The 16,554-nt window shown below is 43.4% G+C and overlaps 1 protein-coding gene across 4 annotated transcripts in view; it reads left to right on the top strand.

Moving 5' to 3' along the window:
• The window catches only part of LOC116387407 (protein unc-13 homolog A), a 30,894-nt gene that overhangs the window by 10,454 nt on the left and 3,886 nt on the right, over positions 1–16,554 (top strand). For 2 of the 4 annotated variants that reach the window (XM_031854438.1, XM_031854435.1), the window contains 30 exons: positions 955–2,049; positions 2,193–2,295; positions 3,562–3,605; positions 4,153–4,231; positions 4,690–4,695; positions 4,819–4,893; positions 5,001–5,220; positions 5,882–6,109; positions 6,331–6,472; positions 6,724–6,893; positions 7,036–7,151; positions 8,054–8,217; positions 8,415–8,568; positions 8,846–8,914; positions 9,162–9,251; positions 9,574–9,708; positions 9,887–10,014; positions 10,435–10,520; positions 10,690–10,816; positions 10,913–11,009; positions 12,538–12,681; positions 12,787–12,864; positions 13,364–13,441; positions 13,522–13,610; positions 13,720–13,863; positions 14,307–14,430; positions 15,080–15,136; positions 15,246–15,326; positions 15,779–15,926; positions 16,210–16,266. In XM_031854438.1, the coding sequence (XP_031710298.1) occupies positions 955–2,049; positions 2,193–2,295; positions 3,562–3,605; positions 4,153–4,231; positions 4,690–4,695; positions 4,819–4,893; positions 5,001–5,220; positions 5,882–6,109; positions 6,331–6,472; positions 6,724–6,893; positions 7,036–7,151; positions 8,054–8,217; positions 8,415–8,568; positions 8,846–8,914; positions 9,162–9,251; positions 9,574–9,708; positions 9,887–10,014; positions 10,435–10,520; positions 10,690–10,816; positions 10,913–11,009; positions 12,538–12,681; positions 12,787–12,864; positions 13,364–13,441; positions 13,522–13,610; positions 13,720–13,863; positions 14,307–14,430; positions 15,080–15,136; positions 15,246–15,326; positions 15,779–15,926; positions 16,210–16,266 (4,328 nt within the window). The other 2 variants (XM_031854437.1, XM_031854436.1) reach the window with 2 other exon arrangements.

Here is a 16,554-nt window from a genome sequence, read left to right as displayed (position 1 = left end):
GTGTGTGTGTGTGTGTGTGTGTGTGTGTGTGTGTGTGTGTGTGTGTGCCAGTCCTTCATTGGGTCCTACAGACCAAATGCTATTTCGCTTTCGCAGGTGTTTACAATACTGTTTAATTTCTCAGCTCGTATTGACATATTTCTCACAGACTGGGATTGAAACTATGCATCCCTTCACCTCTTGCTTTATGAATTATTCAACTGGCAATCTAATGGTCAATACTGCACATAAGATTAGCTGCTTGTGTGAGTGTATTGGACAGAGTAACCTCCTCTCATCCCTGCCCATTCTTATTCCTCTCTTTCCTCTCAGCTCTCTACACTCCCTCCCTCCCTCCCTCCCTGTGCTCTCTCCTTCTATTTTGTCTCTGTGCTCACCACTCCCTTCTTGTCTTCATTATCTCCCTCTGTACCCCCAACCACCCTCCTTCCTCTCTGTGCCTCTATTCTGTTTTTAATATCCTCATTCATCAAGGACTATAAATACTTTCCCCCTGTTTGTTACATTTCTGGATGCTTGTTCTTTTTCTTTTGTCAGCTTTCTGGAGGCCCCTCACCTTTCTGTTCTGCTCTATTTCTCTGTGCTTGTCTGGTACTCTTGTATCCCCAGTGCTTTTCATCGATTAGCCGTCAACATTATTCCTGGCCACCCAAAGACATGTAGAAAAGGTTTTTAGTAAGGCTGTCCAAAAGAGTGTAAAGTGTAGAGGCCATTGAGTGCTCTAATAAATTGCTCTGTAAGCATTTTTTGAGATTATGGTTCATAAAATGAGGGTAAACCATTTATTTCATGTGTACATGTATACATGCAAGAATGACCTGAATGAAAGTGCCTCTACGTTCATTAAAAAACACTATCCCTCATAAGTACTTTAATAATTACCCTCTTCTGGGCATGTTGTGGTCTTGCACCCTAACTCTGTTTCTGTTTTCTCTTCGTTTCTCCTCCCTTCAGTCCGTCGGGGAGCTATGCATCGTCTGCAGAGCTGAGTCGGTGCAGCAGTCAGCTGAGCGAGGAGGACTACGGTGTCGAGTATGGAGAGAGAGACCCTTACGACGAGAACGACTCTTACCACTCCTGCCACTCCTCGGTCAGCTGCAGTAAAGGCTCTCCAGACTGGGACCCTGATGAGACCCAGGGGGCGTACAGCGATGAGGGTGGCTACAGCAAAGACGGAGGAGAGGAGGCGGCTCTGTACGAGGAGGACGGAGGACTGTATGAGGGAGAAGAGGAGGGCCTCTATGAGGATGAGGAGATGATTTATGAAGAGGAGGATTTGTACAACTTGGATGGGACCCTCAGTGAGGACATGGAGCCTCCGTTTACCCCGACCCCAACGTCAACAGCCCCCCCAACTCTGGATGTACCCAGCTCCAGACCTCCTCTGGAGAAACAGCCATCTTTACACCAACAGCAGCACCCTACTCAACCCCCCAACCAAACATCCAACCAGTCTCATCCACCTGGCGTGGCCCCGTCAGCACAGCCCCCCTCTGGTCAACCAACAGCCCAACCACCTAAACAGCCCCAACCACAGCCGCAGCCACAGCCAGCCCCATCTGCCACTTCCTTCTTCTCAATGGCCAAACCTCTAACTGCTGCCGTCACAGGCTTGGCCTCTACTTTCTTGTCTTCTGTTCCCACCGGGCAGCCTGCCCAGTCTCACCCTCCAGCCTCCGCCGTATCTCAACAACACCAGTCTGCTGCAGCCAGTGTTGTCCCTCCATCCCACCCTGCCAATGCGGCTAACTCGGCCTCCCAGCCCCCCTCGACTGCCGTGGGCCCTTCCTCCCAACAGACCCAGTCCCCTGGGCAGCCTCAATCCCATCTCAATGGTGCTGCCACCACCGCACAGCCGGCTGCCCCTGAGGACCAGGCTCTCCAGCTGGAGGAAGAGCCATGGTTAGAGGAGGAAATGATGTTGGAAAAAGAGGCCAGGACGCCCCCCGCTCAGCCAGAGGAGGCGTCCCCCATGGAGGAGAAAGAGGAGCATTCCGAAGAGAGCAGGCCGTCGACACCACTAGAGGAAGACGAGATGCTGCCTGAAAGGTAGGGGAGAAGGTTGAATGGAATCAGATCAATAAATTCAACAACAAAAATAGGCTAGAAGAGCAACAACACGATTACCACCAATCATATAAATTCATCCGCTGAAGACATTTTTGCTAAAAGTCAAACTGTTTTTGTTTTAGTCCTCCAGTCATAGAGGAGCCCAAAGAGCCAGTGGATCCAACAGTCAGAGCCAAAGAGAACTGGCTAAGGCTCTACAATAAAGTCCTAGAACAGCTTCGGGAGGTAAGACCCCTGGTTTGAACTCCACCCTCTCATTCCAAACAGTCCACTCTGAATCCCAGCGCTGCAGGCCTGATTCAGTTCCACCCTGTTATTTAGAAGATATACCGGAGTTCAAGAGACTCTAAAAGTGTCTGCAAAGTTTTTGAAATATGAATGTGCAGTGCATTATTCATATGAAAGACCGGGTACATCCAGTACGTTTTGAGTTCTATTTTGATCTTGTTTTTTGCTGGACAGCAGAAAGCAGACTTGACGTGTTTCAGATTTTATGACCGCTGTACCGATGGCTCGACAGACGGCGCACTTTTTATTTGAGTTGAGGTGCAGCACCACGCCACTCCCTGACAAAACTGCTTGATATAGTTTTACACATTACATTTTGCTTGATCAGTTTTTACATATTTTATTCACATATTATGTTGCTATTCATTACCTTTGAATTCAGTTATGCAGAGAATTAATCACTTGCTTTGATGTTTATGTTGATGTATGTCACGTTGCGTTTTTTGTACATTTGGCTCCCTTTTTGTTTGTCTTATTATTTATTTTGTTTGTGCCGAAACCCCACTTTGTTTGCTTTTCAGTTTCATGTCATTGCCATAGTGACACTCGCATGCACTTTGCTCGGCCGTCATTGGAGCATGCTGACAGGTAGGTACAACCTGATCAGATGCTTGAGAGAGAGAAAGAAGGAAAGGCACAAAGCAAAGATGTCTTGTTGAACTTCTCACTGTGTGTAAACGGGCAACTTCACTATGCTCACTCATCTTCACAACAATTTGATCTTTTCTGTTCTATCAAGAGCTGTCATCCAGTCTGATTATAAGCCACACTGCATCCCATTCTCCAAAGACATATTTCATTTCAAAGTTTAGGCAAAGCACTTTTTTAGCAAAACCTGTATTCTCTAATGACGTGACTAAAGGTGACATGTATTGGTTCCTATTGAGTTCCCAGTTGTGCGTGCCTATGGATCAAGTCTTGGCAGGTTTATTTCCCAGTTTTACAAAGTGTGAGAGGAATCTCAGAGATTCTAGAGCAACAGCATAATATCAGAGTTTTTACTGACCCAGCCCACTTACGACAACTGATTAAAAAACAGATGAGATCCAAATTTAAAAGCCAAATATTGCTGTTTCATAATCGGATAATTAAACTCTACTGATGCAGCTTATTCATACAGTATATGAATGCTTGAAGAGGCTGCAGGGATGAACTTACGGTTGCTTGTTTCTTAGTCTGACATTTCTTCTCCGTCTCTCTCAGGCTCGAGGAGAGACCTCCAGCTCGCTGTGGTTTGGTAAAGGAGGGTGAGTGTCTTCTCTTGCATGGAACAAATTATAAATCACACAGTGTATTAGTTAATGCAATAACTCCATAACCTCAACTAAAATGATCCTCAGCTCATTGTGGAAATCTGCCACCGCTGCTTTGGATTGAAAATGCCCTTCTTTAGTCCGGGAATCCTCCGTTCAGGCTCATTCCGCTCATGGCATTTGGCCAGTGAGTATTAAATGCTGTGGGCTGCCCCGACTTCGCTGGCAGGTCATTTATAGATGAGGCAGACCTCAGAGTGGAACTCAGGCTGCATACTAAATAAGTGCTAAGTTAGCAAAAATAAAAACTCAGCAATTATACCCAGGCCTGTGGAGTGTCATTCCCACTATTTGAGACGATGCAGTCTGCATAATTAAACTCTCCAGCAGCGTTAGGAACAATGATGGAGGGAATTACATCTGCCCCATAGTAACTATACACAATTTCATAGTAAGACATTTTGATGATCGTTAAATCTGCTGTAAATATTGCTGAACATATTTATAGGAATGTATAATTGTTCATTCCTTTCTCATTCAGGGTGGGAGGTGCACTGTACAGTATTGACAGCATGCCTGACCTTCGCAAGAGGAAAGCCATTCCTCCAATCAGAGATCTGGTGAGGAACAAACACGGACACACACACAAGCAATAGTGTTCACCAATATCGGGAGGTGCCCTGAAATCATTCTTGTTGCAAACATTATCGGTTTCACTAAGTCTCAGTTTAGTCTAAAACAATGATCTCTATTCCTGTCTGATGCTTTACAGTCATAGCTGGTTGAAAACAGCTAAACATGTTTCTTCTTTACTTCCCAGCATTCCCTTTTTTCTGTAATCCAAAGTGATTATACTCATAAAGGTTACTCATCTTGCATATCTGTGGTGTTAATATAATTACAGTAATTAGTCAATGTAGTTAAAATGTTCTCTGGAGTTTAGGGCATACCTTTCAGATGCATAGTGGCTCACACATACACACACAATGCATCATAAATATTTGTACAGCTCGTTGTTTGAAAGTCCTCACATATTGTTTCTTTGTTCCTCTGTTCCATCACTGCCTGGACTCATCAGCTGATGGTGAGTGCTTGTTCGTCCCTTACGAATGTATTCATGGATAAATCAAAACAAAAATATGAAGTCCACTGCGTAGTTCACATTCAAACATAAACTGTTTTGTTCCGTTTGCCCTCTTGTCCCCAGTCTCTAGTGCAGAGCTCTCGCAAGGCTGGAATCACCTCCGCCATGGCTTCCACCACTCTCGGCAATGAAGAGCTGGTGGGTTTCCTCATCTCACTCCTACACAAATCTGTTCAGGATTCTCCAACCTTTCATCACTGCTGGTGTCAAACTCACATTTATCTCCTCCATGCCCTTTTTTGCAGAAAAGTCATGTCTATAAAAAGACCCTGCAGGCTCTGATCTACCCGATCTCCTCCACTACTCCACACAACTTTGAGGTGTGGACGGCCACCACGCCCACCTACTGCTACGAATGCGAGGGGCTGCTTTGGGGTATCGCCCGACAAGGCATGCGTTGCTCTGAGTGCGGCGTCAAATGCCACGATAAGTGCCAAGATCTGCTCAATGCCGACTGCCTGCAGCGTAAGGATCGCAGGATCGACTCACGCACACATTTTTGCACACCTGCGCAAAAACACACTTTTAAACAAATTCATATTTTTACTTTGGCATACACATACTCATCCCTCCACACAAACCCTAAAACTATGTTAGCACCTCCTCTGAATCCTTCTGTCCGATTGACATCCCATTATTCTTGTCCTCCATCCACTCTCACGTTCTCCTCCCTCTTCCGTTCTATTTTATCTCTTGAGTAATGTGCTGTCTGTCATACCCCTGCCTCTCCTCTCGTTTCTCCCCATAGCCTTTGCATTCGTACTGCTTTGACTAATTCAGCTCCACAAGGGGTGACTTATCCAATTCCCATACTGATTTTGGAGTCAATCTATGCAATGCATAATTACTCACTCTGCTGTCTCCAAAGAGTCTCATAAGATCTTGACAGCATCTGTTGGTATTTTACTCTCTGATTATCTGTGGATACAGTTTCCGCCATAATATTGGAATGTTTGGGGTTTGATTCCTGGCCAAGAAATGTCAACGATTTTCTAAATTGATTTGATGCTATCTTGGGTTGCAGGGAAACAGGAGATAAGCTGCTAGCCCATGCGCCATATTGCCTTGAATATATTTTACAGTATAAACTTCCTACAACCCTCTCTTCATTCATCCATCTCATCAGGAGCTGCAGAGAAGAGCTCCAAGCACGGGGCAGAGGATCGAACCCAGAACATCATCATGGTCCTGAAAGACCGCATGAAAATCCGAGAGAGGAACAAACCAGAAATCTTTGAACTAATCCTGGAAGTGTTCGCCCTCGACAAAACAACGCATGGCACGCAAATGAAACAAATCAAGCAGAGCGTGCTTGATGGGACCTCCAAATGGTCAGCGAAGATCAGCATCACCGGTGAGTTAAGGGTGGCATATGTTGTCCACTGAGGCAAATTTGTGATTGGTTATTTTGGGTTTTAGAAATATAATTTACATGCTGTTTCTGATATTAGATATCATGGTTGTTGTTTTCTTTTGTTATTGTTGATGTAAAAAAAAAAAAGTATGATACAATATAAATAATAGTCAGACATCTGTGCGGGTAATTGTTTAAATGTCTTAATGTCTCTTCCTCAGTGGTTTGTGCTCAAGGCCTGCAGGCGAAAGACAAAACTGGCTCCAGTGACCCTTATGTAACTGTTCAAGTCGGAAAGACCAAGAAGAGAACCAAGACCATCTATGGAAACCTCAACCCTGTCTGGGAAGAAAACTTTCACTTGTGAGTACAGTAGACCATTTCAAAAAGAAAAGCTGATATTTCATTTTATGACACTATATTGGATGGTGTACGGCTCTAACTTAGTTTTATATCTCAGAAAAAATATTTAAGACACTCTATTTTAATTTTTTTTGAATCACCAGACAAGCATGCGGTACTCAGAGATGAGTCTAATTTCCCTTGTTTCCTCCACATTATGATTTGTTCCTCTGTATCACAGTCGTTGACCTTTCTGTCTCTGCCTTATTCAGTGAATGCCACAACTCGTCGGACCGTATCAAGGTCCGCGTGTGGGACGAGGATGACGACATCAAGTCCCGCGTGAAACAGAGGTTCAAACGTGAGAGCGATGACTTCCTGGGCCAAACCATCATCGAAGTCCGGACTCTGAGTGGGGAGATGGACGTTTGGTACAACCTGGGTGAGTTTTAAGATAAGAGCAAAGACGAGCAGCAAGTCACACAGAGATAACAGAACAACAAACCGATCATTTAATGCTTCTCTCTTGTAGATACAACAGATTTCAGTCAACTAAGAAAGCATCTCTCACTTTCTTTTGACAGACAAGAGAACTGATAAGTCTGCTGTGTCAGGAGCCATCCGGATGCACATAAGTGTGGAGATCAAAGGAGAGGAGACGGTTGCTCCTTACCATGTCCAGTACACCTGTTTACATGAGGTCAGTCTAATGTCCAGTACACCTGTTTACATGAGGTCAGTGGACATCTGGTGGAAATCTTCTAAATGTTGTTGTCAGGTAATTAGTTCCAGTTTCACAATAACACAATCAATCACCTTGTGAATTCTGTGTTTCTGCCTTTATAACCTGGGGAATCTTTTTTTTTTCTTTAAATTAAATCGCCAACATCAGGTTTGTTGTAACATTTAAAGTTTAATTGTTTGGAATTATTGCGCCGTTTTCACCAATATAGGGGTGTATGGACTTCCTGGATAATGGACGGGCACGGAGACAGTTTTTCCTATGAGACTCTCATGAAGTCCAATAGACTATTTCACAGTTTCATATATAATCTTGTTACACTGCAGGATTATAAGAAGGGGATGAGGGACAATCCTGAAATTAGTGAGGAGCTGAGAAACTGCTTTGGCAATCAGCTGTGTTCAAACTTGAAAGTCAAAATCAAGGTTTGATTAGTTGGTTAGTTTGACATTGTTTTCAACATTGTTCTGTATCGGAGAAAAAAAGTAGTGGATGTTTGTTGTGTTGTTTTACATTTCTTCACCATTAAAAATTCAATCAGCTTCTCTCAGTTTACCTGAACCAAATGTATATTCCCCCTTCTTGTCTCCTCACACCAGCTGGATATGTATTTTAGATTAGACAAACAGATCATTCAAAAGTCTTCTAATCACATAAAAGGCTTTGCACAAATAAACACATGAATAAGTTTCTTTGAGTTACCTCAAGCTCACTCGGTTGGTGTCATTAAGGCTTCTGGTTATCCAAGCGTCAACGCTTACACTAGATCTAAGGCCTCTTTAAGGGATCTGTATGACCGTGCCTTTATCTTTCTGGTTAGATGTATTTGAGATGCTATTTTTGTTTTTTTCTTTCTTCAGCATCTGTTCCAGTACACCACTGAGGAGCAGAATGGCGGCGTAGTAAAGATCCCTGATGCCAAAGGGGACGATGCCTGGAAGGTGTATTTTGAGGAGACTCCTCAGGAGATAGTGGATGAGTTTGCCATGAGATATGGAGTAGAGTCCATCTACCAGGCCATGACGTCAGTCCCTCAGCCATTACTCTGCATGCTTACCTTAGAACGTGAAATAAGATTATCCTGAGTTAGAAGCGTTGGTTTTATTCCACTTGTTCTTAAACAGGGATATTATGAATACATATAGTTTATTCTTCTAATACATGAGATTAGTGCATACAGTAAATGCACTAAATGTTCTTTTTGCCACTTCCACCCCACAGCCACTTTGCCTGCTTGTCATCTAAGTACATGTGCCCGGGAGTGCCGGCTGTGATGAGCACCCTGCTTGCCAACATCAATGCTTACTACGCCCACACCACCCAGTCCTCCAACAATGTTTCTGCCTCGGACAGATTTGCTGCATCAAACTTTGGCGTGAGTCCCTTCTTCATATATGTGACTGTATTCTACAAGAAGCCCCATATTCAAACTGAAAGATGCTATACTTCAGAATATTGCTTTTAAAAAACTCCTAAGAAATGACTAGCTGTTGGTCCCTCGGGCTGTAGATGAAAGTCACTTTAATGTGGCCCCGCCTACTTCTCCAAACGTCCAATCAGCTGAGCCTCGTCAGTTCCTGCCTGGGGTGTGTGTAGTTAAATTGTGACAAATAATGTGGTATTTCTTCTGTTTTGTGTCTCTTCCTGTTCAGAAGGAGAGGTTTGTCAAACTGTTGGATCAGCTGCACAACTCGCTGAGGATTGACCTGTCCATGTACCGGGTACTGACTGCTTCTGTCACGACAAATGCAAAACACTTTGATTCTAAGTTACTTACTGCTGCTGTCCACCACATGTATAGGAATGTCTGTTCTGTGTTTGGGATGAAATGAAAATGATGTTGTTTTGATATGGTCACTGTTGTGTGTATCATATTACTACTTGAAGAAAAAGAAACCTCTTAAACTTGGGTGAACATTTTGTGCCGTTTATAATTGTTGCTTTGTTTGTTTGTGAATGTGCTTTCAGAATAATTTCCCTGCCAGCAGTCCTGAAAGACTACAAGACCTCAAGTCTACAGTTGATCTCTTGACAAGCATCACATTCTTTCGGATGAAGGTATGGATGACTTAAAGACTTTTCTTTTCTTTTCACAATAGCACTTAAAAACTAAAATGGTACAAATTTCTAGTGCTTTCTGGAAAGTAGCCTGAGGCATGAAACGAGAATCAGCATAACATTACCCTATCCTAACATGAGCTATGATCATATAACTCTGTGTGAGTGTGTGTGTCAGGGTGTTCATGTCTTTCGGTGGGATTTGTGCAGCTCATTGAGTTTATGGTTAAATTCCCGCTAAGACAACCTCTGAGACTGTGTGTCTGACAGCTCTTTGAGGTGAATTTGATTCAAATTATTGTTGTGTAACATTTGTGTTCAGGTTCAGGAGTTGCAGAGTCCCCCCAGGGCGAGCCAGGTGGTGAAGGACTGTGTGAAAGCCTGTCTTAACTCCACCTACGAGTACATTTTTAACAACTGCCACGACCTCTACAACAGGGAATATCAGACAGACCCTGTAAGTATCTGTGTGTGTGTGTGCGTGTGTGTGTGTGTGTATGAAGCAAAAGTATTGTATACGTGTGTTTGTAATTGATGACATTGCAGTATTCCTGCTCTTTAGTGCCGATACTGGGCTCTCACTGCAAAGAAATGAGCTGTTACGATATGAATCCATAACTTCTTTTTGTCTCCAGTCAAAGGCAGTCCCTCCAGATGAGCAGGGCCCCAGCACCAAGAACCTGGACTTCTGGTCCAAACTTATCACCCTCATCGTCTCCATCATAGAAGAGGACAAAAACTCCTACACTCATTGCCTTAATCAGTGAGTCTTTACTCATAACATCGGCCTAATTCCTTTAAATTATGCATGCAGAGGCACTTCAAGGCCAGTCTAGGAAGAACTAAGCTGTATGGTATTAGTTTAGAGAAAAGAAGGCAAAGCAATAGAATATAAAGAGAGGAGTGTGTAGCTAGGTATTTATTTTTACTGCTTTGCCTGTTTCTCTTGATGCTCTTTGTTTTTAAAAACCATTAATTTAATATTCATGATTATTAATTTAAAGGAACTCATTGGCTTTGTTTTGGGTGACAATGATGACAACTGTGTCTTGTTAATATAGAAATGCTAAAAAAAACACACTGATGGAGTTACATAGAAATGAGGCTGGGTCATCTTGTTAAATAATAGATTACCATTACTGGATGCAGAGCTGGATTTAAGACCGAGTACTGCCTCTTACAGGTTTCCCCAGGAACTGAACGTGGGCAGGATCAGCGCTGAAGTCATGTGGAACATGTTTGCACAAGATATGAAATACGCCATGGAGGGTAGGTGTTTGTGTGTTGTTGGGCTGGGGAGGGAGATCACAGGCCGAGAAATAAGAGGAGTCATTAGTTTGTTGATGAGTGTGTGTTTTATGTGTAAACTACTGTATATAAGGACAAAGAGGGAGGAAATGTGACTTTCCTCATTCTTCGTTTCTCTTTGATATTTCAGAGCATGAGAAGAACCGCCTGTGTAAAAGCGCAGATTACATGAACTTGCACTTCAAGGTGAAGTGGCTCTACAATGAGTACGTCAAGGAGCTGTCCACTTTCCAGAAGCACGTACCTGAGTATCCTGCGTAAGTCTCTTATAAACCGCATCCACACTTTTCCTTCTACGGCAACCTCTTTGGCACAGAGACTCATGTTGTCTCTGCTCCTTCCTTGTCCTGCAGCTGGTTTGAACCATTTGTCGTCATGTGGTTGGACGAGAATGAAGAAGTGTCCAGAGATTTTCTGCATGGAGCCTTGGAGAGGGACAAAAAAGACGGGGTAACTGCATTCATCTAAATCCTTCATTAGTAAAATGCTAGCCTACTAGCACACTAACAGGTGTTGTCACAAAAGAAGCCAAAGTCTGCTGCTAGCATTTCTGCAAGTGCTGTAAAACACTAAAACACAACCTCTAAAGACGAGACTACACCCAACAACTCCACGTTTTCAAATGCCCGGTTTGAGTTGTTTTCCTGCCCTCATTTCTTATCTATAGGACTACTTTTAATATTCTTGGAAATACATTTATTTCCTTTTTGATCCAAGATGAGAAGATTGATACCACTCAAACATCTGTAAAGTATGAAACTACCATCAACAGCTGGCTAATTTAGCTTAGCATTAAGACGAGGGGAAACATCCAGCCTGGCTCTGAACGAAAGTAACAAAATCTACCTCCCAGCACCTCTAAAGCTCACTAATTTACATGTCATCCCTTGTTTGTTGAATACATACACGAAAAGTGTAAAACACTGGTTTTACTGATTTTACTGGTGGTGACTGACTATTTCGTAGTAGGCTGCAGTGGCTTCCTGTAGACTGTTTTAAGTCTTTGTGCAGGTCGAAGCTTCATATTTACTGCACAGACACAACAGTGGTATCTTCTCGTGTAATTACAGAAAAAAAGAAAACAAGCATATTTCTCAAAATGTCTAACCGTTCGTTTAATAAACAATGTCAGCTTTCCACAGCAAAGTGTGCAGGGAAAATGTGGAGAAAAGAGTTTTGAAAGGAAGAGGCAGTCATGTGAGACTAAAGTTTGACTAAAATTCAACAATCCAATTCTGCTGAGACGGTAATAAAATACACTATGAAAGCTTAAATCTGACCCCCTACCTGCAGCATTTCCCTCTCATAAAATGTATTCACGCATTTATCATGCAAATTCAGGCAGCTCACGGCATTTCTCCTGACTCGGCACATTCGAGGGGCTGGGAAGAGCAGGTTGAAGGCCTCAAGGCCTCGAGGCAATCAATAATTACTCAACACCAAAGGCAAATTTAAAAAACCTTCAATGCGGAGGAGTGCGAATGCGCCGGCGTAAGTCGATGTATGCACACATACCATACATACCCAGTCTCACTCGCGCCTACATATCCACAGCAAGAAGGTCGATTCAAAGCAGCTGAAGATTCCCCCGGCTCATATGTCAGGACTCCTCTGGGTCCAATTACTGTCGCCAGAGCCAGCTTCTGCATCCCCGTGTCAGCAAAAACAGCGGCCCCCAAGCCCAGTCACATAATATGACACTATTCACTAATGGGCCGAGCTGTTAATGAAGGTCCTGCTACTCGTCATAACTCTCTGATTACCTCCATCTATCTCATCCAAAGGCTTTCAGAGGAACCGCCTCACACATCTCCTGATCACAGTCACGTTCAGTAGAAAAAGGGGGCTCGGTTTCACTGTCAATGAAGTGTAACAGCAGTGTGAACATCTACCACGGGGGAATCCAGCTCCTCACTGGGATTACTGTGCTGCAGCATCACACGTTCACACTTTCCCCTCTTTTCTTCTCCTTCTGCAGTTCCAGGTTACATCGGAGCACGCTTTGTTCTCCTGCTCAGTGGTAGACGTGTTCTCTCAGCTCAATCAGAGTTTTGAAATCATCCGCAAACTGGAGTGTCCCGACCCTCAGATCGTTGGCAACTACATGAAGAGATTTGCCAAGGTGACTTCCACCTGCTGATGCTTTTACCTGAGTAGTCACTCTTAACCCAATATGATTCTCACTGCAAGTGTGCACTTATTCCATTATTTTATTTCTTTCTCTTAGACCATTGGAAATGTCCTGCTGTCTTACGCTGACATCATTGCAAAGGACTTTCCAAATCATGTCAAGAAGGAGAAAGTGGTAGGTGTTAACAATGTTTTAAAGTAGAAGACATAAAAGTGTGTATAAATGTTGGAGCAACAAGGTACCAGATGGAAATTTCAGTCAGCGGAATAAACGGCAGTGATTGAATTAATGGTTTGATTTGAGCTCCATCAAGAGCATTGGTGTACGTGGACAGCTTGATTAATTTTCGCAGAATAAACCGCGCCTCACTGTTGTAGCCGTGGCCGGGTTGCAGTGTTTCAAAGTGAATCAGGGCTGTGTAATTAGCTGAATGTGGTGTACGCTCTGGGGAAAGTGGGCTGCTCTCCCAGAGAGACCAGGAGCCCCCCTCGAGGAGCAGTAATTACTGAAAACTCTTGCTTCTCCTGACCTGCATCACAAAGAGTTCTTTTGCCAAAGAAGCAATAAAAAAAAGTTAGGAGGACTAACCTTGATTGATTACAATGAAACACCGGGAGCAGACAGAGGAAAGGGAGTGAGAAGTGTGTAACGATTTTTCTTTTTCTCCCCTCAGCCATGTATCATCATCAATAACATCCAGCAGCTCAGAGTTCAGCTGGAGAAGATGTTTGAGGCCATGGGAGGCAAAGACGTGAGTTTCCATACATGCTGCTGTTGTGATTGTGCTATAAGAACACGGTTCTTCTATTCATCCTATTTGTCTTCTTCCAGCTAAACCTGGAGGCCAGTGACTTCCTCAAGGAGCTGCAGAACAAACTCAACAGCGTTATGGACGACCTCAGCCGCATCTTTGCTGTCAGGTGGGTGTGTCTGTTTGACTCCCGTGTGGAACTAAGACGTGTTGGAATCGCTTTCTCCTGCTGATTTCAAAGTCTGTTTGCATGTTGTTCTTTTTGTGCGGCGATTCAGTTTCCAGCCACAGATCGAGGACAACGTGAGGCAGATGGGAGACATCCTGGCCCAGGTCAAAGGTCAGACCGTCCCGGCCAACGGCAGCGTGGTTCAGGAGGCCGACAACGTCCTGCAGCCCATCATGGACTTCCTGGACAGCAAGTAAGTGTGACTGGATATTGAACATCAATACTGTTGAATAACAATAGAAGTTGGCATTAAATGTTTGGTGTGATTCTTAGTCTTGGTGAGTCTGTCTTTGATCAAGATCATGATTTTACCGTTTTTAAATGACACTTCTTGAAAGGCTGCTTTTACTAAGGCAACATTCAATATTTTTTTGGAGGAATAAATTATTTTTAGGAAGAAATTTTGATTTTCCTCAAACTAAGCAACTGGGAAAAAAAAAGTTGTGTTTAGATACTCATACTCAAGTATCGTATGGTATTAAAAAACTTCATACGAAGTCTAACAAGTGAGTTATACATTGTTAGGACCTTTATGAATATTAACATGGCCTCAACAAGCACACACACACAAATAAATGAAAGTATGGGTTTCAGTGCTGCCTTCATGTCAGTTGAAAGGTTGTGTTTTTGTTTCAGCCTGTCGTTGTTCGCTAAGATCTGTGAGAAGACCGTCCTGAAGAGAGTGCTGAAGGAGCTGTGGAAACTAGTGATGAATACGATGGAAAAAACGATTGTGCTTCCAACGCTCACTGACCAGACGGTATGTGGAAAAGAAAGACATTCACTCCTATTTTCGTCATCTTTTCATTCTTCTGTGCTTTTGAATTTCAGTGCCTTTCATTGATTTGGTCCATTGTGTACATTAACCCATCTATCCTGACATTACCCCATTCTCTCTCCCTTCCTTCCTTTCTTAGGTTATTGTAAGTATGTGAGCGTGTGTGCGTGTGCCTGCGTGCGTGTGCGTGCGTGTGTGTATTTGCAGAATCTGTCTGCATGAAGAAACACTTTTTACCAGGAGCCTGAACACCACCCTCTGTAGCCTCTGTTGTTTTGTTTTACAATTCTTTCTCCTTCTCTGTGGATACCTGTGCATCAAACCTGATTTAGAAGGCAGCACGTAGCACCAGAGGCAACATCGCAATACTAACTGACCGTACACCAAAGCAGTAAAACCTTCTTTCTCTCCCAAGATATAGCTTGTGTGTTCTGAATGTTTATTTAGAATATTTATAGATTAGTATAGAATTTGCAATTTGACTCTCTTCCCCTCACTCTTCAAACTCTTTTCTTGTGTATGCTGCATTCTGTCCTCACTGAACTCACATCTCACTAAACTACACAGCTCTCAAACGCCACCCTTTTGTTTCTCTCCCCTCTCCACTCACTTGTCTGGCTTTCCATGACAGGGCACTCAAATGATCTTCAACGCCGCTAAGGAGCTGGGGCAGCTCTCCAAGCTCAAGGTGATGAAAATAGAAAAGCGGCAAACAAAACGAATTAACCAAAAATATAGACCACATTTTAAAGGGAACCGTTTCATAGACTGACTCCTTCGTTTGATCCATCCTGCAGGAGCACATGGGCCGAGAGGAGGCCAAAGCTCTGAGTCCTAAACAGTGTGCAGTGATAGAGCTGGCGCTGGACACTATTAAGGTATCGTATGCTGTGTCACACAAACAGAACAGCTGGGAAATTGGTGCTCTTGTGTTTTAGTTTTACAATATTTAGTTTGGTCTCTGTTTCTTAACATAAATAATATCAAAAGAACAGACAGTCTGTGTATGTGTGGGTTCAGGATCAAGGAAATGGGATGACAACCCTACAAATTGAATGTAATATATATTCAGATATATATCAATGAAACATAAACAATTTCTAATCAAAACATGTAACTTTCAACATCATAAACATCATGTTTGGTGTAAATTAGTGTAGGTTTGGAGGAGATAGTCACTCTGCCTTTGCTCCAGGGCTGACACTGCAAAACTGTTTTGTCACATTTCTATATCGCCCACTTCGAGCTCTCTGTGTCCTAACCCCCGTCTGTCTTTCTGCCTGTTCACTTGCCGCCTACGCATCTACAATTCATCATATCTGTTTCGCAGCAATACTTCCATGCCGGCGGTGTGGGCCTGAAGAAGACGTTCTTGGAAAAGAGTCCAGACCTGCAGTCTCTGCGCTACGCCTTATCTCTGTACACCCAGGCCACAGACAAGCTCATCAGGAAGTTTGTCCTCTCACAGAGCGCTCAGGGTACGGACTTCATCTGAATTACAGTAGCTATACCAGCAAATACTGGTAGTAGTTCTACACAGTATCACTCTAAATGCCCACAGATGGATTTTAGATGAGCAGAAAACATGAGCGATAGATACATTTAAATGTCGCATGGACACCATAGTTGTCCAGCTATTTATACAATCAGCTATAACACCTTGTAGTTTTTAAAAAATGTGTATACATGCTCTTCTCCTGTTGTATAAAATAATACTTGGTTGCCATCCTCTAATGCTGACTTTCTTTCATCCCCTCTCAGTCCACGGAGGGAAAGGGCTCAGGTGCACGGCGAATGAAGACACACCGCCAGAGAAAGGTACGTGTCAGCAATGTTATGTGAAGTCTGCATGTCCCCCACAGCAACCTGCAGCTGCAGCTCAGACATCTTTGTGATCAAACTGTCAAAAACCAAAGATAACCCGAGACAGTGAGTAGTGTAAGACCGTGGCACTTTGCTTCTTCTTGTTACCAGCCGTGTGTGTGTGTGTGTGTGTGTGTTGCACTGTGTGCTGCAGCTGTGTGTGTGTGTGTGCCGTTCATGTTATCACAGAGAACTGGTGTGTGTGTGTGTGTGTGTGTGTGTGTGTGTGTGTGTGTGTGTGTG

This window comes from Anarrhichthys ocellatus, unplaced genomic scaffold (genome assembly GCF_004355925.1).
Source record: "Anarrhichthys ocellatus isolate YVR2014 unplaced genomic scaffold, GSC_Weel_1.0 scaffold15, whole genome shotgun sequence".
Classification (NCBI taxonomy): Eukaryota; Metazoa; Chordata; class Actinopteri; order Perciformes; family Anarhichadidae; genus Anarrhichthys; species Anarrhichthys ocellatus.
Note: the sequence above shows the minus strand (reverse complement) of the source record. Positions and strands in the feature narration are given on the sequence as shown.